Raw genomic sequence first — 22,497 nt, forward strand, 5'->3', positions numbered from 1 at the left:
AAGAAAGAAAAATGTTTATAAATAAACTAAAGGAAAAATATGAACACAATAAATTAATAATAACGAGGCTATATACAAGGCGTACAGGGTCAATGTGCAGGGGTACGGGTTAGTCAAGGTAATATGTACAAGTAGGTAGGGGCTAAGTGACTATGCATAAACAATAATCGGAGAGTAGCAGCAGCATATGTGAAGAGTGTGAAGGAATGTGAATGTATGTGTGGTGTCAATATGCATGTGTGTGTGTGTGTGTGTGTGTGTGTGTGTGTGTGTGTGTTGGAGTATTAATGTAAACTCAGCAAAAAAAGAAACGTCCCTTTTTCAGGACCCTGTCTTTCAAAGAAAATTAGTAAAAATCCAAATAACTTCACAGATCTTCATTGTAAAGGGTTTAAACACCGTTTCCCATGCTTGTTCAATGAACCATAAACAATTAATGAACATGCACCTGTGGAACGGTCGTTAAGACACTAACAGCTTACAAATGGTGGGCAATTAAGGTCACAGTTATGAAAACTTAGGACACTAAAGAGGCCTTTCTACTGACTCTGAAAAACACCAAAATAAAGATGCCCAGGGTCCCTGCTCATCTGCGTGAATGTGCCTTAGGCATGCTGCAAGGAAGCATGAGGAATGCAAATGTGGCCAGGGCAATAACTGAGGCCGATTAAAAGTATTTATGAAGTGTAGCCTATTAAATGTTTTTCATCGTTTGGATCTAGGCTTGGGTCTCACAGAGGAGTTGTGTTGTTAACCTCCAGTTGTGTCTTTTTACCAGCAGGACCAATTTATTGACAATGATGACGTGACATACAGCACTGTCATCCTAAAGAACATGACCTGACAGAAAGTACAGTCCAGGGTAAGGCTGCTGCTGTTCAGATGAACCTTGTTGTGTACTGTTACTTATCCAGCTGTGTATTCTATCCATAGCTACACATTGTGTTAATAATTAAGCTACATACAGTAGAAGCAATACAAGTAAGGTTTGATTGTTTAAACATAATGTCATGTCTGTATCACCATTATAACTTCTTTACATGATCAACTTCCAAACAATACATTCCGTCATAACAAAATTCATAGTCCTTTTTCACAAGTACTTGTCTATCTGTTTTCTAACAGGCAGCAGCTCCACCTGATGACAGCGTAGTCTACCGCACAGTAGCCTGTTAGACAGGGCAGTGCTGCCTTCCACTTATTGTATGTTGACCTACCTGCACAGATGCTGTGTGACTCGCCAAAGAAAAGACCAGACAAGCTCTTTATTTTAATTTGTCTTAAATATATGTTTGCCTTTTATTTTGATTTTCAAACACACACAACAGCTCCCCGCACCTGTCTATTCGATGGGTTGGGTTAAATGCAGAAATCAGATTTTGATTGGACCTTGGGTGCAATTGACCAATAAAGTGATCTTAATGATGAAATGGATTTTCTTTCATGGATTTTGTATTACAATACTATTGAGCAAAGGTTGGTTGGTAAAATATGCATATTTGTCAATAAGCTGTATATCATGTTCCAACTGGGTGCCTAATAAGCCATAACTAGCTAGTCGATAATGGGTGTTAGTGATTATTTTATACACCTTTAACCATTTGCAATAGTCAATCGATTAGATCTTTGATCAGTGTAATTTTAGTTTAGTGATAATGATGATTGCTCCTAACCATTCATTAATTAGAAACGATCTTACATGTTATTTTGCATAAGACATCATAATGACAGTAAAGCATCCGCATAGTAATACACACTGCAACCTTTTTTATTTTATGGGGATACAGAATGAAATAAAGGTTTTTCCCAGAAACATTTTGTTACAGTTCTGACAATATTGTAAATATTGTAGCTAGAATTTCTGATAAGAGGTCGCAGTTTTATTTCACGACCGCCAGAGGGATTAAATGTTTTTCAGATAATTACAAAGGGGCAAGTGTCCGTTCATTATAACAGTTCGGGCAGCAACCTGTCTGCCATTTTTGCCCTTTGAATGTATGTCATTTCCAAGCATAGGCTTATTTATAGATAATTAGTTACAAAATATAATAAGTCATATATAAATGCAAAATACAATTATTTAATACGTGTTTAGTAGACATCAATCCACAAAACGATGTCAAGTATCCTGTTTCTCGTCGGACACGTAAAATAATGGAATCCATTTAGCCACGTAGAAGCAGAACGAAGAGGCGTCTGAAAAAGGTTGGCTTTATAAAAATTTTCTGTGCATTTCAACTATTGTCATGTCAGAAATAAATATTTTGGTTATTTATTAAACCTTTTAATAATTTCACAATCTGCATTGATTTATACATTACACAACTTCGTGAACTGGTGTGATATCGGAGTGTAGAAAAATTATCGTCCTGTGTTAGCTATGTATGTGGCTAATGAATGTTAGATAGCTAACGAGCAAACGTAACGTTAGGCTGTCTTTGCTTGACTGGTTGAGACCGCGAACTAACTAGCTTGTTACTAACATCGTTTTTAAAGGCCAGCCATCTTCATAACAGACACATTGTGTTTTACATGTCTAACCAACTTGCCATATGATGTATGTTTAGCTGGCTAACTAGCTAACCACCCAGCTAAAGTTAGCTTGTGTAGAGGCTGCAGCTGTCATTGCAGTTGGCTAGTTAGCAATAGTGTTGTTAGCTGGCTACCTACAAGTTGGGAAATAAGCAAGGCAATGAATGTGTGGTAAAGCTGCCGAATAGTTATCTGTTTTTATACAAGACTGATTAGCCTTGTAGCTATTTGATTGCAATATGCAAAGGCATATTTACTAAATTAATTTAGCTAGCTATATTTTTTGTAACGTTAACTAAATCCACTTAGCTAGTTAGCTAGACAGCTTTAGCCATTACTTAGTGGAGCTGTTCTTCCAGAACACATTCTCCCAGTTGGTTAGAACATTTTACCAAATCTATTGAAAATAAACATTTTAGTGATTGGTTGTTCGCGAATGAACGGCTCTTTTTTTGGTGAATCGAATGTGAAAGAGCCGTTCATTTGGCTCCTACATTTGCATTCTGTTACTATTGCTTTTTGACATTATCTGCAGATAATTTATGGCCATACCACAGTGCAGAAACAATATAGTGAGGAGAGAGCTTCATTCTGGTCCAAGTTATTTTTTCCCCGTGCGTTAGATTTAGTAAAAAACATTTTTTGCAGGCCATCTAATAATTTTACAAAGAAAGAAGCATAGTCAATAAAGCAGTGAATTGGGAGCATAAACAGTGTGCGGGCCTTACTGTTCTTTACAAGTTTTCTTTATTAGCCCAGCACCTACGTTTTTAAGGATGTGCATATGACCACAAACTTTTCATCTAGTCATTTAGTCATATAAAAAATGTATTTTAAAACTTCTTGGGGCTATGTGGGACGCTAGCGTGCCACCCGTGGTGCACCCTATCAACAGCAGGTGCATTTCAAGAGCGGCAAATTTGAAACCAAATAAATGTCAAAATTCAAATTTTTCAAACATACAACTATCTTACACCCTTTGAAAGATAAACATCTCCTTAATCTAACCACGTTGTCCGATTTCAAAAAGGTTTTACGGCGAAAGCATAAAGTTAGATTATGTTAGGAGAGTATATTGACAATAGCTGTGTGTAATGTTTTGTCAATTCAAAGCCAGGCGTCACCAAAACCATAAAACCAGCTAAAATGATGCACTAACCTTTTACAATCTCCATCAGATGACACTCCTAGGACATTATGTTAGACAATGCATGCATTTTTAGTTCTATCAAGTTCATATTTATATCCAAAAACAGCGTTTTACTATGGCATTGATGTTGAGGAAATCGTTTCCCTCCAATAACCGGCAGTCAAGTCAGCACCACAAATTAAATAATTAAAATTAGAAAACATTGGTAAAATATTATATTGTCATTTAAAGAATTATAGATTTACATCTCTTGAACGCAATCAACTTGCCAGATTTAAAAATAACCTTACTGGGAAATCACACTTTGCAATAATCTGAGCACTGCGCCCAGAAAAATATGCTTTGCTATACAGACAAACGGCCATGTTGGAGAGCTCTAAAATCGAAAATACTATGTAAATAATCCATTACCTTTGATTCTCTTCATCAGATGTCACTTCCAGGAATCCCAGGTCCATAACGAATGTAGTTTTGTTCAAAAAAGCTCATCATTTATATCCAAAAAGCTCCGTGTTGTTAGCACATGATCTAAGCCAGCCGGACTTCTCGTCATGAACGAGGGGAAAAAATATATTTACGTTCGTTCAAACATGTCAAACGTTGTATAGCATAAATCATTAGTGCCTTTTTTAACCAGAACATGAATAATATTCAAGGTGGACGAATGCATTCTCTTTTTATAACGTATTGGAACGAGGGTACCCAACATGAACTCGCGCGCCAGAGTCTAATCGGCCATCACCGTTCCATGGCTCTTGTTCGGTCAGATCTCACAGTAAAAGACTCAAAACACTTTGTAAAGGCTGGTGACATCTAGTGGAAGCAATAGGAAGTGCCAAAACATTAATCAACCCCTGTGTGTTTCAATGGCATAGGCTTAAAGGTAATTCAACACATCAGGTATCCACTTCCTGTCAGAAAATGTCTCAGGGTTTTGCCTGCCAAATGAGTTCTGTTATACTCACAGACACCATTCAAACAGTTTTAGAAACTTTAGGGTGTTTTCTATCCATATATAATAAGTATATGCATATTCTAGTTACTGGGTAGGATTAGTAACCAGATTAAATTGGGTACGTTTTTTTATCCAGCCGTGAAAATACTGCCCCCTAGCCCCAACAGGTTCTTACATAATGGTAGTCAACATTTTAGGCTTTAAATTAGAGATTCACAATTTGTTCATGGGTTTTATGTCAATTTCTAAGCATTACTGAAGAGGTGTTTGGGAGCCAAATGAACATCTCTTTTAGGTGAACTGAGCCAAAGATTCCAGCTCACAGAAAAGACTCGGAATGCCCATCCCTAATACATTTGCAATGGTATTAATAAATAATGCAGGCCACGCTTCATTTTATTTGTCTACATCCGCACTACACCATCATGGAGGCAAATCCTGTCAGATTACGGCAAGTTTGCATTTAGATTACTCTGTCTTTGATCAGACTGAATATTTTATAATTGTCATTCTAACTAAACCTTAATGTTATACATTTTCAGGTGAGACCATTTTTTGGGGGTGTCCTTGTACTCTGAACGAACGGGATGAAAAGGTTTTGAAAGGATTATAGCTACACCCTGTGACGACCATATCCCTTCCATGGGCTCCAGTGCAACATCATTTTATTCTGTATGTGAATGGAAAACCACAACTCGGTCATTGCTGAGATGGAGACAACCAATGTAGAAATCCATCAACTAGACCTGATACCACAGTCCAAAGAGGGTGGTGCTGATTCTGTGGTGAGTGACGCTCAGCTACTGAAGAAAGGAGGGCTGAACAAGCCGACAGCGTTGGGGGATGTTCTTAATGGTGAGTTGTTGCCCTACTTAATGCCCTAGCCTGCCCCTCAAGTGATGTGATTTGATTTGCATTGTATTTTAATGTAGAAATTCTAGGCAAGCTGTCAGACTCTGAGCTACTGCTGACTGATTTAATCATTCCATCCTCTCATCAAACAATGGAGTGTGTTCTTCTTCAACCAGTTAATTGTAAGAGAAAAATACATTTCAAATGAGCCCTAAACTAACTTAAAGGATAGCAAAGCATAACTGAACGTTTATATTTTTGTTCACATAATGTTATTTTTGTGGGGAATCTGCAGTAATAGGAACTCCTTATATGGAGGGAATTCCTCTGTCTTCCACCAGTATCTTTCCAAGCTGTGCATGACATGCTTGTGTGCGATCGGCCAGAGAAAAGGTCATTACTCGGCCGCCTCAGGCTATCTCTCTTTGTACTTGTGTGCAATTGCAGAATTGTCTGGACACCGCTCTGAGCCTTGCCTCATAACTGACCCACACGCCACTCACTTCTTAGTCACCTCAACTGCACTAAGGTGTATTAGCATGCCGTTGTTATTCCTACACATCTCGCCTTCAATAAAAATGACAAAATGAATAGTATCAAACTGCTATTCTGGCTTGACAAAGCTTGATTGACCGGTTACCCGTGAAAGCCACAATAGACTAAGTAATTCAAAAGAGCCTTGCCTCCTAGTCCTTTTTTAAAACCTCAAGTATATCACAATCCACACTCATTGTGTTGTGAAATACAAAACTGGATGGATATATGCCGGAAACTAAAGACTTTACTGCCACGCTACACTGTCAACCCCCCACCTCACCCCACTCCCTCGTTGCAGGTTTTGTTAAGGCAGACGTGGTGCCAAATGGAGAACGTGTGGCAGAGGGCCCGCGGCCAGGCGCAGGAGGGGACGGCCGTCCAAATGGCCCCTGCCGCCTCTGTCGCCCCCTGCTGCCCAGGGCACCAGCCCACCTGTCAGCCCCCAGTCCAAAGAGCCATCCCAAGGTGTGGCCGCTATCCCACCACCCATGCTAGAGAAGTCTGGGGGAGCTAGTGCTGAGGGCCCTGCTCACAAGGGTGATGCATTGCAGTCGCTCAGACTGAGTATGCCTATGCAGGAGACTGAATTGTGTAAGCATACTGTAACCTGTATTTGCAGTGAGTGCCCCCCCCCCCCGTGTATTTTAACCACCTATTGCTCTGGGATGTTGCTTCAGAGGCTGACTTATTGAGTTCCCCATCCCATATTTTAATTTCCTTGCCTGTGCTTACTACGCTCCAATTAAGAGAGGGATCCAGTGGGTATGTGCTTTAGTGGTTTGAGCCTGCTTACTTTGTGAAAACCCGTGGTCATTTAATTGCTTGATTTGGGTCTTGGTGCTTTTGTTGGGAACTTAGTGGCTGTATTTGAACTAATCCTTTACTTGTGTTTGTTGTGAATGTTGTTTTGAATGACGGCCTAGGCTTACAGATACCATGATATGCAAAGTTGTTTTTATTCGTTACATAACAGAATACGTCTTGTTTTATCTCAAGCTTTTTGTTGAATGTGAAAGGCTAACCACTCCCACATAGAATGTTTACAGTGTCACATTAACTCTTTTATAGTGTCGGCCTCCCCGTGCCATCAGAGATTCTGGGTTCGAGCCCAGGCTCTGTCGCAGCCGGCCGCGACCGAGAGGCCCATGGGGCGTCGCACAATTGGCACAGCGTCGTCCGGGTTAGGGAGGGTTTGGCCGGCAGGGATATCCTTGTCTCATCGCGCACTAGCGACTCCTGTGGCGGGCCAGGTGCAGTGCACGCTGACCAGGTCGCCAGGTGTACGGTGTTTCCTCCGACACATTGGTGCGGCTGGCTTCCGGGTTGGATGTGCATTGTGTCAAGAAGCAGTGCGGCTTGGTTGGGTTGTGTTTATTCGACCTTCGCCTCTCCGGAGTCCGTACGGGAGTTGCAGCGATGAGATAAGACTGTAACTACTACCAATTGATACCACGAAATTGGGGAGAAAAAAGGGGTAAAAAAAACCTAACTATTTTATAGTGTTCTGTTCCATTCATAGTGCATTCTGCTTTAAATGATGGTGCAATCAGGAAGTCCTCATGCTAACTTCTAAGTTGCACTGACTGACACCTCATGGTTGATCATCAGCACACCTGGCCAATTGCAGTCAGAGAATCATCAATCAGGAATATCACCTGCTGTCTATAAACTCACTAACCACACAAGCCAAAAACAATCTGTTTGGATACTATTTTGTGTCACACTTTACTAACCTGAAAATAAGATCTTGGAGTGGACTGACTAATAGATGGATTGAGTCTGACTCATCTGGCTTTGTTAGGACTGGGTTGCATGCAGCTTCACTCCTAACCATGGTGGATGGATAACAATGTCATACAAGCACTCTCATTTCAAATCTTAAAATGGCTCTGAACTGTAGGGACAAAGTAGTCTTAGTACACGTAGTTGTGGTTTCCTTCTAAAATGAATTGTATGCTTGTATGACAATGTCCTAGGTATTGTTAGCCTATTCAGTGTTGTATAGGGGTGTAGTGAGGGCCTTCTATTTCTTATGTTAAACCTGCTCTTCCTGTAGCTGACAAAGAGCCATCACTGGAGATGGAGAATGAGGAGAAGATCCGCCGTGATGCTCGCCGACGGCTGGAAGAGCAGCTCAAACAGTACAGAGTGCAAAGGCACAAGGAGACGGTGAGTGTGTGAACAGCATCAGTCACCAGGCATACATTCATCAGGATAAAGCTGTCAGTTACAAGCTGCACAGAGTTGAATTTAAAGCAGAAGTGTTCTCCCTATTATTTTTTGCATGGCAGGCCATAATGCCTAGTTTTGTTGCTATCCACCATCTATAAAAAATGATCCTCTATTAGTCTTGGTTTTTGAAGTCCTGAATGTTGGGCTGAAGTAGACTACGTCTTCTGCTCATTATCATGCCACCTCTCTCTCCTCTTCCAGTCCTACCGCTCCACCGCAAAGAGCCGCAGTGGGTTCAGCACTCTGGACCCAGACCTCATGATGCACCCAGAGGCTCTTCCCCGGGCCAGCACCACCTCCATGACCACCGAGTACTCCTTCCTGCGAACCAGCGTCCCCCGGGGCCCTAAGCTGGGAAGCCTGGGCATCCCCCCAGCCAAGGAAAGAAAGTCACGATCACCCCGCCCCAGCAAGATCCACTCACTGGCCGATTACAAGACCCTCGAGCCAGCAGGGGGCACTAGTGATGGTGGTGGAGGAGGCGGTGGTGGGGTCAGAACGTCTGAAGACTCCTCCATGGGCTCTCTGGGGTCCAACCTGAGCTCTGTATCCACCCTGTCAGAGGTCAGCATGATGTCAGAGGTTGGCTCCGTGGAGATTACCTCTTTGGAGGCCCTGCTGGGGTCATCAATGTCTCTCCAGGACAACACCTCGGAGGTGGATGCCGGCAGCGAGTCAGGTATGGGGTCGCGGCCTGGTGGAGATGGGGATGACAGCTCTACCTACAGCAGCGTGTCCACTTCCACCGGGGGCACTGGGACCTATGGCATGCTGGCTGAAACAGTGGGCAGGCAGAGAGGAGGGAACTACATGGTGGAGGGCAGGGAGATCGTTCCGGAGGCCATGGGCAACTTCCCAACACTGCAGGAGGTGCTGCAGGCTGCCAGCGATGAACAGCACCTGCTGGAGCAGGACAGGGAGGGGACCGGGGGACCACGCAGCCGCAGGGACAGCTTCTCCAGCAGGTACACCTGACCAGCACACAGCTCTTCTGTAATAGCACATAGACTGACTGGTGTAGTACTAGTAAATAACATAAGCACATTGCTGTTGCATAGTCAGCTTTAGGACATTGCTATTATACGATGAATCAGCTTTACTTTTCCAGTCATTTACAATTTAATTGGTGGAATTTGCTTGAATGTTCCAGTAGCACATAATTGTACAATTTCTTGTTTCCTGCTCAATTGGTTAATTTCCTGTAGTGTGTCATTGGAGAGCTCTGTGATGGGACATGACGAAATGCTCCAGGTTCTGAAGGAGAAGATGAGACTGGAGGGCCAGCTAGAGTCTCTGTCTTCTGAGGCCAACCAGGTAACTAACTAACGAACACACAGGGTGTGTCTATGATGGCTTATACTCCTAACATAGGATCAGCTAAGGTAATTACCACTCAACTTACCACATGTTGAGACTTACTTACTTTCACTGGAATAGCTAGGCTAACACCCTTCAGTCCCTCCCAGTACAAGCCATTGGGAATACTGGAGATCACTCCCTCACCCTCTTTCCCCGTATCCTCTCCAGGCTCTGAAAGAGAAGACTGAGCTCCAGGCCAAGCTGGCTACAGTCAATGCCCAGCTGCAGGCCCAGGTGGAGCAGTCCCATGCCAGCCAAGAGAAGCAGAGCTCCCTCAACAAGGAAGTGTCCACCCTGCGCCAGAGCTGCTTCCAGCTGGAGAGGGCCATGGTGGAGCTGCAGGGCAACCTGGAGAGCAAGAACGCTGGCCTGGCCTCGCTGGGCAATGACCTGCAGGTGGCTGAGGAGCAGTACCAGAGACTCATGGGGAAAGTGGAGGAGATGCAGCAGAACGTGACCTCCAGGGATAACGCTGGTGAGTTGGATGGATGGATAGCCTAGTATGGGCATCATACTTTCACATCAGCATCTCCTCACAATAATACTAATACAATATTGGGGTATTTATTGTATTAGTATTATACGATTGATTTATGATTTCTGTCAAATTTTGTGAATTATTTCTTATGGTGGTGTTCTCCTTCAGTTCAGGAGTTGCGTCAGCAGATGGGTGGTCTCCAGACTCAGCTCCAGCAGGTCCAGCTAGAGCGCACCACCCTGCAGAGCAGGTTGAAGACCTCCCAGGCAGAGATAATCTCGCTGCAGCAGGTCCGCCAGTGGTACCAGCAGCAGCTAGCGCTGGCCCAGGAGGCTCGAGTCCGACTCCAGGGCGAAATGGCCAACATGCAGGTAAGGTTGTCTGTCTGTATCTTGCTTCTACTGAGTTGACGTGTTATGGAGTTGACGTGTTATGGAGTTGACGTGTTTTTTCCAGGCTGGGCAGATGACCCAGATTGGTGCCTTGGAGCACCTGAAGCTGGAGAACGTGACTCTGTCCCACCAGCTGACACAAACCCAGCATCGCTCAATCAAAGAGAAGGAGCGCATTGCTGTACAGCTGCAGAGTATTGAGGTCTGTCCCCTTTTTTTAAATTATAAAATTACGACAGGTTGTGTGATTGGTGTTTATATTGTGTTATGGTTTGTTGAATAATTTTACTGAAAAATAATAAAAGATTTACTGACAAAAGAAAAGATGCAGCATTAGAATTGAGGCTATTAAGCAGTGTGTTCTCTGGCCTCTCCCCTCCCTCTGGCCGTAGGCTGACATGATGACCCAAGAAGCTGCCTATCAGCAGATCCAGGATGCCAAGAGCATGGTGGAGGACGACCTTCAGCACAAACTGGACGAGTTTGAGGAGGAGCGAGAGCACTTACAGAAACTGGCCAACACCGCCAGCTCTCTGGAGAGAGAACTAGAGCAGGTAAATAATGAATTGTTCAAATTAAGGTAATTTGCCACTCAGGAGAAGTTGTTTAAAATCAATGAAAGGAAGGGGTTTTATACACATCTACAAAAATATCAGGAGCGAGACAAAAACAAAGTCCATTACGTTGAGAAAAAGTCAATGTCCGCTCACTGTTTTGCTATTTGGGAGCAGTTGCCTCATGTAACCCCTCTCTGTGTCCCCCACAGATGAAGGTGACCCTATCCCAGAAGGACCTGCAGCTGGAGGCCCTCCAGAAGGAGCATCTGGAGCTGATGAGACAGCTGACAGCCACTCAGGAGAGCCTTCACACCAAAGAGCAGTCCATCAACCAGCTGGAGGCCCGCTACCTGGAGCTGGAGGCTACGCTGGCAGAGCTGCAGACAGAGACCAACGCCAAGGATGAGAACATCCAGTATCTGCAGAATGAGAAGATCGTGCTGGAGGTGGCCCTCCAGGCAGCCAGAGCTGATAAAAGTCAGCTGGACGAGGGGGCGGAGAGGCTGGGGGAGGAGGTGCTGGTGGCCTCAGATGTCCTTGATCAGCTCAGGCAGGAGGTCCAAGTCAAATCCTCACAGGTGAGAAACAAACCACCATGGAGCCAGAGGGTCTAGTCCCACTCCTCTATGGCTGTTGGCAACGTTTGAGCTTCAGTAGAAAGTGAATGCCATTTTCTTTTTAGATTGGATCTCTGCAGCAGGATAACGGCACCCTGAAGAAACAAGCTCAGAAATTGAAAGAGCAGTTCATGCAGCAAAAGGTGCTTGTCACTCCCTATCCTGTAACCCTTTGTTTTTGAAGGATTGTGTGTACGCATGCACATTCACACACAGGACTCGTCTCTTTACACCTCTTCCCATTTCCCACCCATCAGGTGATGGTGGAGGCATATCGGCGGGATGCCAGCTCCAAGGAGCAGCTCATCAGCGAGCTGAACTCAACTAAGAAGCGTCTGGTGTCGGAGGTGAAGGGACTGAAGCAGGAGCTGCTGGAGGCCCATGGGGAGAAACAGAAAGCTGAGCTGGAGCAGAGCCGGCTGCAGATGGAAGTGGTCCGGGTCCAGCAGCAGATGAACAGCCTGGAGAACCACCTGCAGTCTGTGCAGACCGAGAGGGATCAGTTGGAGTCTCAGATACAAGTACATGATCCCATCCTACACAAGCCTGACATCCTAGTAGCTCTAGGTTTTTCTTTGCATTACTCTCATGACAGTACTTGCATGACATCCCATTGCCTTATCTGGCTTTCTTTTTAAAATGCAGTACTCTATTTTTGATAGGCATTTGATTATAATCATTGTGTGTGTTTGATGTCCCTCCACAGTCCCTACAGTTTGACCAGAGCCAGCTAGCAGCAGTGACGGAGGAGAATGAGGGCCTGAAGAAACAGGTGGACCTGATGCAGTCTGAAGCCAGGAAGTGAGTCACACAACATTTCTACAGCCAGACAGACTTCTGTAACTAGCTTGGTTCCCATAGTAATGACCCAAACACATTTACTATGAATCTGTGTAAATGGCATAAGAATATGAACGGGAATAAGAAACTCTCTTACTCAGACAGGATAATCTATTTTATTCAGATTGCTTAAATGTGCACTAATGTGTCTAATTGTTTTATTTTCCTCTCTCAGGGCGATCTCAGAGCAGAAGGTGAGAATGAAGCGGCTGGGGACAGATTTGACCAGCGCGCAGAAGGATATGAAGGCCAAGCACAAAGCCTATGAGAACGCAGTGGGCATCCTGAGTCGCAGGCTCCAAGAGGCCCTGGCTGACAAGGAGACCACCGAGGCAGAGCTGGTCAAACTCAAGGCCCAGGTCTCAGACGGCGGCAACAACCAGGCCCTGCAGGTACATTCAGTACTAACCTCATAATCAGGACCCAGAGTTTTTCCTGATCACATGACAACTAGTGTCCAGAGTTTGTTTCTGGTCAGATCATGTGGTCAGGAAAAACTTGTGGCCATACTAATAACAGATTACAGCACAACCGTAGCCAACTGTGATGTTTGAATGCTGATCTAAACCTCTTCCTTGTTCTAGGATAAGATTGAGGCTCTGCAGAGTGAACACCAGGCTGTGAGCCACAGCAAGGCCATGCTGGAGAAAGAGCTTCAGGAGGTCATCTCCCTCACCAGCACTGAGCTGGAAGAGTTACAGGAGAAAGTAATGGAGCTAGAAGATGAGGTGAGACAGTCTGGGTGATGACAACTAAATACATTATGCTGGCATCGAAACCGATTTCACTACGTTTCACCATTGCTTTACATTGTCTGGTTTAATCAGGCTATAAGTACACCACCAGCCCAATGATGTGAGATACTCTGACAAGTGACAATTAAGAGAAGATTACTTTATTGTCCATTGTCCACAAATGTCCAACAGAAATGTGTTTTACTATCCCAACCCCTCTGAAAATTACTCACATCCAGTGGTTCTTGTGCTTCTTAGATACCTTGATTGTAAAATCGTCTATCTTTTTTCATCCACAGCTGCAGGAGGCGCGATGCTTCAAGAGGAGGATTAGACGACTGGAAGACGCCAACAAGAAGTTATCCCTTGAGCTGGAGCATGAGAAAGGGAAGTTGACGGGACTGGGGCAGTCCCATAATGCACTGCGGGAGCATACCAATATTCTAGAGACTGCCCTGGCCAAGAGAGAGGCCGACCTGGTCCAGCTCAACCTCCAGGTGAAAGGCTTCAATCTTACATTCTCAGTTATTTCTATCACTGATCAATTAAATAACTTTACCCATGTGGGTAAAGTAACACCATTTTGAGTCAGTGGTTGCTCTTTTTGATTTAAAAAGCTAACGAACTGATAGTTTTTTTTCTATTCTCTTCCTTGCCCTTCTCCACAGGTGCAAGCTGTACTAAAACGCAAAGAGGAGGAAGACCAGCAGATGAAACAGCTGGTCCAGACACTACAGGTCGCCTTGGAGAAGGAAAAAGCCAAAGTCAAGGACCTGAAAGAGCAGGTAAAGACACCTAACCCGACCCAGCCACAACATAGTCATTATCTGTCGTCATTGACACATTATAACACATTACACACATACAAGCCCCTGAAGGAGACACTGGCCCAGCCACAACATAATCTTAAAAAGTCATTACATTACCACATTGTAGCATACTGTAATGCACTCAATGAAGCCTTTGGAGACAGACTGTAAGTATGTGTTATGTCCACTAGGTGGCAGCAGCTAAGGCAGAGGCTGCCCACAACAGACGGCATTACAGGGCAGCCATGCTGGAGCTGTGTGAGATCAAGAAGGACCTGCAGGCCAAAGAAGAGCTGGTCAAAGCCCTGCACAGCGAGGCACACAAACTACAGTGAGTCTCAATTTGCAGTTTATAGTTAATGAATAAGGCCTGGAATGATGCTGCTGTATTTAACAGATTAAGAGAAGATTTTGATTAGCCTTATTAGTTGATGGAATCATTGGGGCATGCTCGGTCCTTGTATTTTAGGTAATAACCCTGTCTAACTCGAAGTTATCTTTTAGTTTAGATCTTATGTCTATCCTTGATTTTAACCCTGTTTCACCTTAACATTCTTTCCTTCTCCTCCATAGGGCTCAGGATGAGAAACACTCTCAGGAGGTGTCCAGGTTCCAGGAGGAGCTATCAGAGGCCCACTCCCAGCTCCAGATCCTCCAGAAACAGCTGGATGAACAGCTTAGCAAGCAGCCCCTCACCAACCAGGAGGTAGCTAGCTATACCACACAACGTTACACAATAGACACAACCATGGTCCTGTTTAGTAGGGAGGAAATGTTTGTAACGGAGAGGTACTGCCTGAACTTTTGCAATAAGAACGCACATTTCTGTTTTGCTATGGTGTGCCCTAATGAACACAACCCAGGACCTGGAATAAGGACGTTTGTTGAAAGAGACATCGGTCACTGACTTGACTGTGTTTTCCTCCAGGTGGAGGATTTGAAGTGGGAGGTGGAGCAGAGGCAGAGGGAGATCGAGGCCCAGAGACAGCAGCTGGAAATGGTGGAGCAGTGCAGCCAGAGGGAGCTGGACAGCCTGCAGACAGCTCTACAGGTACACACACAACCAGGGTACTGAGGAGGACAGAGCTGGCTAGCGCCACAGAAGCATACGTTACGATCAACTTAACTCTGTCATTGTTCATTGTGTTGCCATTTTGTACCTGACTTTGCCTTGCTCTGCATTCTAGGGCATTAAGGTGGAGCTGGAGTCTGTGCAGGAGGAACTGAGCAGCACCAGAAAGGATAAGTTCATGCTGCAGGCCAAGGTGGGGGAGCTGAGGAACAGCATGAAGACTGTTCTGCTGCAGAACCAGCAGCTCAAACTGGACCTCAAACAGAACCGCCTCCGAAAGGTAAGCCACCTGGGACTGAAATGTTGCTACTTGGCTGAGACTGAGTAGGAAGAACAGGGTTAGGTTTGGCGCTGTTTTATTTTTACGTCAGTAGTAATCAGTGAATGCTGCTGAGGGGAGGACCGCTCTTAATAATGGCTGGAATGGAGCTACTGTAATGGCATCAAACCATGTGTTTTTGACACCATTCCACCTTTTCCGCTCCAGCCATTACCACAAGCCTGTCCTCCCCAATTAAGGTGTCACCAACCTCCTGTGGTAGTAATGTTATTTCAATATTGTTGGTGTGTTAAAGGTGCAATATGCAGAAATCTCTACGCCATTTACTGGTTGCTGAAATTCTAATAGTTTGCCTAATTTCAGTTTGTGACAAAACAAGCAATGTGTAGAGAATCATTGTACCATACAAACTGCTGTGAAATATATTTTCAATAACCCAAATTATTGTATTTTCAGCTGTTTAAAGCTGGTATACAAAACCGAAAGTAAGACTCAAAACTAAACTGAGACCGGGAAGCGTAGAAATAGTGCACATAGAACAGATCAACCGCTTCTTAGACTTGCTTTCAAAGGGTCTACCAAAAAGTTACATATTGCAGCTTTAAATGGAGAAAGGGTAGATAGAACATACAACTCATCCAGCGCCTTCATGGCTTTGAGAAGACGCAGAATATCAAAGTGTAACATGGGCATATGTTTTGTGGGTTGATAAAGGGGTATGAAAAGTTGTTACAATAAACACACTTGGGTGTAGATTTACAGTGCCTTCAGAAAGTATTCAGACCACTTGACTTAGTTCAACATTTTGGTTTTACAGCCTGACTCAAAATGGATTAAAAAATTATAATAATCTCAACCATCTACACACAATACCCCATAATGAAAAAGTGAAAACATGTTTTTAGATATTTTAGCAAATGTAATACAGAAATATCTAATTTGCATAAGTATTCACACCCCCGGGTCAATACATGTCAGAAACACCTTTTGGCACCAATTACCGCTGTGAGTCTTTCTGGGCAAGTCTCTAAGAGCTTTGCACACTGTTTTTACAATTCTTCAAGCTCTGTCAACTTGGTAATTGATCATTGCTAGACAGCCATTTTCAAGTCTTGCCATAGATTTTCAAGACGATTTAAGTCAAAACTGTAACTATGCCACTAGGGAACATTCAATGTTGTCTTGGTAAGCAACTCCAGTGTATATTTGGCCTTGTGTTTTTGGTTACTGTTCTGCTGAAAGGTGAATTTGTCTCCTGGTGTCTGTTGGAAAGCAGACTGAACCAGGTTTTCCTCTAGGATTTTGACTGTGCTTAGCCTATTCAGTTTCTTTTCATCCTAAAAAAAAAACTCCCTAGTCCTTGCCGATGACAAGCATACCCGTAGCATGATTCAGCCACCGCTATGCTTGAAAATATGAATAGTACTCGGTAGAGGACGACCGATTTATGATTTTTCAACACCGATGCCGATTATTGGAGGACCAAAAAAAAGCCGCTGCCGATTAATCGGCAGATGTTAAAAAACTTGTTTTTATTTATTTGTAATAATGACAATTACAACCAATACTGAATGAACACTTATTTTAACTTAATATAATACATCAATAAAATCTATTTAGCCTCAAATAAATAATGAAACATGTTCAATTTGGTTTAAATAATGCAAAAACAAAGTGTTGGAGAAGAAAGTAAAAGTGCATTATGTGCCATGTAAGAAAGCTAATGTTTAAGTTCCTTGCTCAGAACATGAGAACATATGAAAGCTGGTGGTTCCTTTTAACATGAGTCTTCAATATTCCTAGGTAAGAAGTTTTAGTTTGTAGTTTATTATAGGAATTATAGGACTATTTCTCTCAATACGATTTGTATTTCATATACCTTTGACTATTGGATGTTCTTATAGGCACTTTAGTATTGCCAGTGTAACAGTATAGCTTCCGTCCCTCTCTTCGCTCCTACCTGGGCTTGAACCAGGAACACATCGACAACAGCCACCCTCGAAGCAGCGTTACCCATGTAGAGCAAGGGAAACAACTACTCCAAGTCTCAGAGCGAGTGACGTTTGAAACGCAATTAGCGCGCACCCGGCTAACATAATAACACACAAACACGAGCCTTAGGTCATTAATATGGTCGAATCCGGAAACTATCACGTTTATTCTTTCAGTGAAATATGGAAACGTTCCGTATTTTACCTAACGGGTGGCATCCATAAGTCTAAATGTTCCTGTTACATTGCACAGCCTTCAATGTTATGTCATAATTACTTAAAATTCTGGCAAATTAGTTCGCAATGAGCCAGGCGGCCCAAAGTGTTGCATATACCCTGACTCTGCGTGCAATGAACGGAAGAGAAGTGACAGTTTCACCTGGTTAATATTGCCTGCTAACCTGGATTTCTTTTAGCTAAATATGCATGTTTAAAAATATATACTTCTGTGTATTGATTTTAAGAAAGGCATTGATGTTTATGGTTAGGTACAGTCGTGCAACGATTGTGCTTTTTTTGCAAATGTGCTTTTGTTAAATCATCCCCCCCGTTTGGCGAAGTCGGCTGTCTTTGTTAGGAAGAAATAGTCTTCACGGTTCGCAACGAGCCAGGCGGCCCAAACTGCAGCATATACCCTGACTCTGTTGCAGAGGTGACACATTTTCCCTAGTTAAAAGAAATTCATATTAGCAGGCAATATTAACTAAAGATGCAGGTTTAAAAATATATACTTGTGTATTGATTTTAAGAAAGACATTGATGTTTATGGTTAGGTACAAGTTGGAGCAACGAGAGACCTTTTTCACGAATGCGCACCGCATCGATTATATGCAACGCAGGACAGGCTAGATAAACTAGTAATATCATCAACCATGTGTAGTTAACTAGTGATTTATGATTGATTGATTGTTTAATGCTAACTAGCAACTTACCTTGGCTTCTTACTGCATTCGCGTAACAGGCAGGCTCCTTGTGGAGTGCAATGTAAAGCAGGTGGTTAGAGCGTTGGACTAGTTAACCGTAACTAGTTAACCGTAAGGTTGCATCCCCAAGCTGACAAGGTAAAAATCTGTCGTTCTGCCCCTGATCAAGGCAGTTAACCCACCGTTCCTAGGCCGTCATTGAAAATAAGAATGTGTTCTTTACTGACTTGCCTAGTTAAAAGAAATTAAATAATAATAATTAAATCGGCAAATCGGTGGCCAAAAATACCAATTACTGATTGTTATGAAAACTTGAAATCGGCCCTAATTAATCGGCCATTCCGATTAATCGGTAGACCTCTAGTACTCAGTGATGTGTTGGATTTGCCCCAAACATAACGCATTGTATTCAGGACATAAAGTGAATTTCTTTGACACATTGTTTGCAGTTTTACTTTAGTGCCTTATTGCAAACAGGATGCATGTTTTGGAAAAATTATATTCTGTTCAGGCTTCCTTTTCACTCTGTCATTTAGGTTAGTATTGTGGAGTAACTACAATGTTGTTGATCCATCCTCAGTTTTCTCCTATCACAGCCATTAAACTAACTGTTTATAAAGTCAACATTGGCCTCATGGTGAAATCCCTGAGTGGTTTCTTTCCTCTCCGGTAATTGAGTTAGGATGGACTCCTGTATCTTTAGTGACTGGGTGTATTGATACACCATCCAACGTGTAATTAATAACTTCACCATGCTCCAAGGGATATTCAATATCTGCTTTTTATCACATTTTTACCCATCTACATCTACCAATAGGTGCCCTTCGTGAGGCATTGGAAAACCTCCCTGGTCTTTGTGGTTGAATCTGTGTTTGAAATTCACTGCTCAAATGAGGGACCTTACAATTAATTATCTTTATGTGTGGGGTACAGAGATGAGGTAGTCATTCAAAAATCATGTTAAACACTATTGCTGCACACAGTGTGTCCATGCAACTTATTTGACTTGTTAAGAAAATGTTTACTCTTGAACTTATTTAGGCTTGCCATAACAAAGAGGTTGAATACTTATTGACTCAAGACATTTCAACTTTTAGTTTTTTATTCATTTGTAAACATTTCTAAAAACATAATTCCCCTTTGACATTATGGGGTATTGTGTGTAGGCCAGTGACTCAATCTCAATTGCATTTGAAATTCAGGCTATAGCACAGCAACATTTTGAGAAAGCCGAGGGGTTTGAATACTTTCTGAAGACACTCTTATCACAGTATGCTGAGTTTTCTTTTTGTGCTGTATTCCTCATTGAGCAGCAGAGGATGGAGCCATCGAACCCATCAAATCCAGTGACCCCGGTGAAGATCCCAGACTGCCCTGTGCCTGCCTCCCTGCTGGATGAGTTGCTCAAGCCCTCTGCCTCCGTAAACAAGGAGCCCCTCAATAACCTGCACAACTGTCTGCGCCAGCTCAAGTAAGAACTGACCATGTTTTCCTTTAACTTCTGGGAGTGGAAAACCTGTTTTATTGGACTTTTGATTATTATTGGTTATTGTACTGCAATGTTGAGGGAGCTAGCGCAGAAGCATTTCACTGCACCATTTATAGCGGTTGTAAACGGAGTATGGATAATATGCTTTTGTAGCTCATGTTACTCAAAATAGCTTGTGTGTTTTGTGATAACCATAATGAAAGACAAATAATAGGAATGTATGCATGAAATCCTTTACTCTAAAAGTATGTTTCTCACATGTGGATGGTGTATTATAATTCTCTATTAGGAATCAAATGCCAGGAGACTAAAGTGAATGTTGTGTTTCCTGCAGGCATGAGATGGACAACCTTCAGAAACAAATGGAGGAGCACACAGTCACCGTGCACGACTCCATGACGTCATGGACTAACGCAGAGGAGGAATTGACTCGACTGGGGGTGCCGCTGGAGAATGACTCCATAACATCTCCCCCTCTAAACCAGGTGGACTGTAACGGAGGAGCGGAGGAGGCACAGCCATTGTAGTGCAGCACTTTCTCAGGCAGACGCACAGAGTGGAGTTTTATCCACAAGGGCACTTTTCTTTTCTTTTTTTCCTGTTTCTTTTTTTTTTTTTTCTCCATTTCTTATCAATTGCTGCCAACATTTGGCATTATTATCAGCACAGACAGTGGTTGGATAAAGTAATTTATACTTATACCATAGCTTTAATTTTTATTTGGACTTTGTCTATTTTTGTTATGGCTGTCATTTTGTCATATTTATTTATTTACTCTTCAGGAATGACAATATTGAATCTTAAATGACAGGGACAACTATATTGTTAGGGGATTCCACCGGTCTTTTGTTTTGAAGTCATAGACACCAAGTAAGGCCTATTCTCAAGTATCTTTCAAACAATACAAATTCACCATTACCCCGGTTTAATTATGGTAGCTAGAAGTTTGTTTACGCATACCGGTACTTTTGATATACTTTCTCATGCTCCGGTAAGATAAGTGAGACTGTTTTAAAGCCTGCAGAAATGGATAAGCATACTGTTAGAAGCATACTGTAGTCCCTCTCACTGTTCTTCCATTCCTCTGTGCCTGTGAATGAGAGGAGCCACTCGTTCCATAAACTTATGTTGAAATCCAAATCGACCCTTAGTCCCTCAACTTAGACAATCCTGTAAATCTGATTGGATAAGTGTTAACAATATGGCAAAATGTTTACTAGGCCTATAGGAAGGCACGGTGAAGCAATAACCATATTCCACCTATTCTCCCTCTGATCTACACAAGTTTATCAGGTTGTAGGCTAGGGGTTGGTTTGGGATTTAGGGAATCATCTGGTCAAATGCCCCTATGGCTTTCAAACTGTTTGTGGTGAATCAATACCATTCTCCTTTTTAGTACGCCTCGCATTTGTTAATTTCATTAACATCAATCTATTCGGTTTTTAATTGCTTGTTCTTTTTTAAAGCTTGCTATCAACATATCATTGTGGGCTCTGCAACTTTGTGGAAACTTAATACTTCTCAACTATGTATGAAATTGGGAGTTTAACTGGCTGGCTTGGACTGTAGTAATGTGTATGGCAAAGCCTTAATGAGGAGTATTTTGTATGCTGTTAAAGGTCTAAATGTTATGAATGAACGTATCATTATTTCTATTGAAAGTGGGTGTGCAAGATGTAGTATAGGTTATGGTGTATGATTATGCTGTTTGCAGTTCTAAACTGAATGGTTTAATGTTATGTATTTGGGTAGTCTCAACCGATGTTGCACAATTAAGGAGAGAGAACTTACTGTAACTGACTGAGGGAGGGGAAGGTGTAAGAACTATTACACAATGTTACTACTTCTGAGTGAGATGCACTCAAATGTATTACTTTTTGTTACTATGGTTTCATATTTACAGATTGCCCACCCCTTAATTGCTTGTTTAATTCCTTTTGAGGTTGATTTGCTCTCCAGGAAAACTGTTTTATTCTTTGTAGAGGTTAATATAATAGACTTCCTTTCTCTACTTTTTCCTATAATTGAATGACTTTGATCATTATCTAAGTGTGATTAGCAAAAACATTTGAGAATGATATATGCAACTTGCAAAGCATATTTATTCAAACTGGTAAAAGTCCAAATGTAGACTGCAATGGACACCATAAACTACAGCACATGCAGTTGTAATGTAACTGATGTTTTATATGCCATTAGACTCATGTCCAGACAACCTGTATCTTGCCAGTCAAAGTAAATTGACTATTTTTAACCACACTGTAATAACATGCTTATTACATATCTGCGAAGGGAAAACCTATAGTCGAAGGGAAATCTGTGATCAGTTGACTGGTAAAAACTAATGGCGCTCCATACTGTGTTTTTGAAGAAGGGTTTGTAACAATCTGTTCGAACTTCATTGACTTGGCGAATCCAACATTGACTATCTTCCAAGCTACCTTTCACTGTTATCTATATATTTTAATACATAACCTTGCTTGGTACATGGAGCAGGGATAAAAGAGTTCTGTACATAAACCTTGCTGTATTTGCTGTTCAATCTTTGCAAAGAGGGCCATAGACCTGCTAAACAGATTAATTCCAATATAAAAAATGTATATTGGGAGATATTGTATTTCTCATAAAGTTGCACTATTAATCAATTGTCCGTTATTTAATTCCCTAACATTTGATGGGTAGGCTGTAGTATTTATAA

The 22,497-nt window shown here is 42.5% G+C and overlaps 1 protein-coding gene across 3 annotated transcripts; it reads left to right on the top strand.

The window, feature by feature from the left end:
• The first annotated feature begins 1,931 nt into the window (after window positions 1-1,931).
• On the top strand, window positions 1,932-22,440 carry LOC106580461 (golgin subfamily A member 3). Of its 3 annotated transcripts, none has more exons than XM_014161560.2 (24): window positions 1,932-2,205; window positions 5,180-5,492; window positions 6,325-6,617; window positions 8,083-8,195; window positions 8,460-9,223; window positions 9,464-9,572; window positions 9,786-10,092; window positions 10,264-10,466; window positions 10,552-10,689; window positions 10,880-11,041; window positions 11,254-11,622; window positions 11,727-11,804; window positions 11,919-12,182; window positions 12,368-12,462; window positions 12,677-12,893; window positions 13,086-13,229; window positions 13,535-13,732; window positions 13,904-14,020; window positions 14,236-14,375; window positions 14,618-14,750; window positions 14,973-15,095; window positions 15,232-15,396; window positions 19,624-19,781; window positions 20,134-22,440. In XM_014161560.2, the coding sequence occupies exons 3-24, from the start codon at window positions 6,515-6,517 to the stop codon at window positions 20,324-20,326; spliced, it is 4,293 nt and encodes a 1,430-aa protein (XP_014017035.2). In that variant the 5' UTR covers window positions 1,932-2,205; window positions 5,180-5,492; window positions 6,325-6,514; the 3' UTR covers window positions 20,327-22,440. The 3 variants fall into 3 exon arrangements, with proteins under 3 accessions (XP_014017035.2, XP_014017036.2, XP_014017037.1); XM_014161561.2 differs by having other exon boundaries at window positions 6,325-6,491; XM_014161562.2 differs by lacking the exon at window positions 6,325-6,617.
• The last annotated feature ends 57 nt before the right edge of the window (window positions 22,441-22,497 follow it).

Source organism: Salmo salar, chromosome ssa20, assembly GCF_905237065.1.
Source record: "Salmo salar chromosome ssa20, Ssal_v3.1, whole genome shotgun sequence".
NCBI classification, from domain to species: Eukaryota; Metazoa; Chordata; class Actinopteri; order Salmoniformes; family Salmonidae; genus Salmo; species Salmo salar.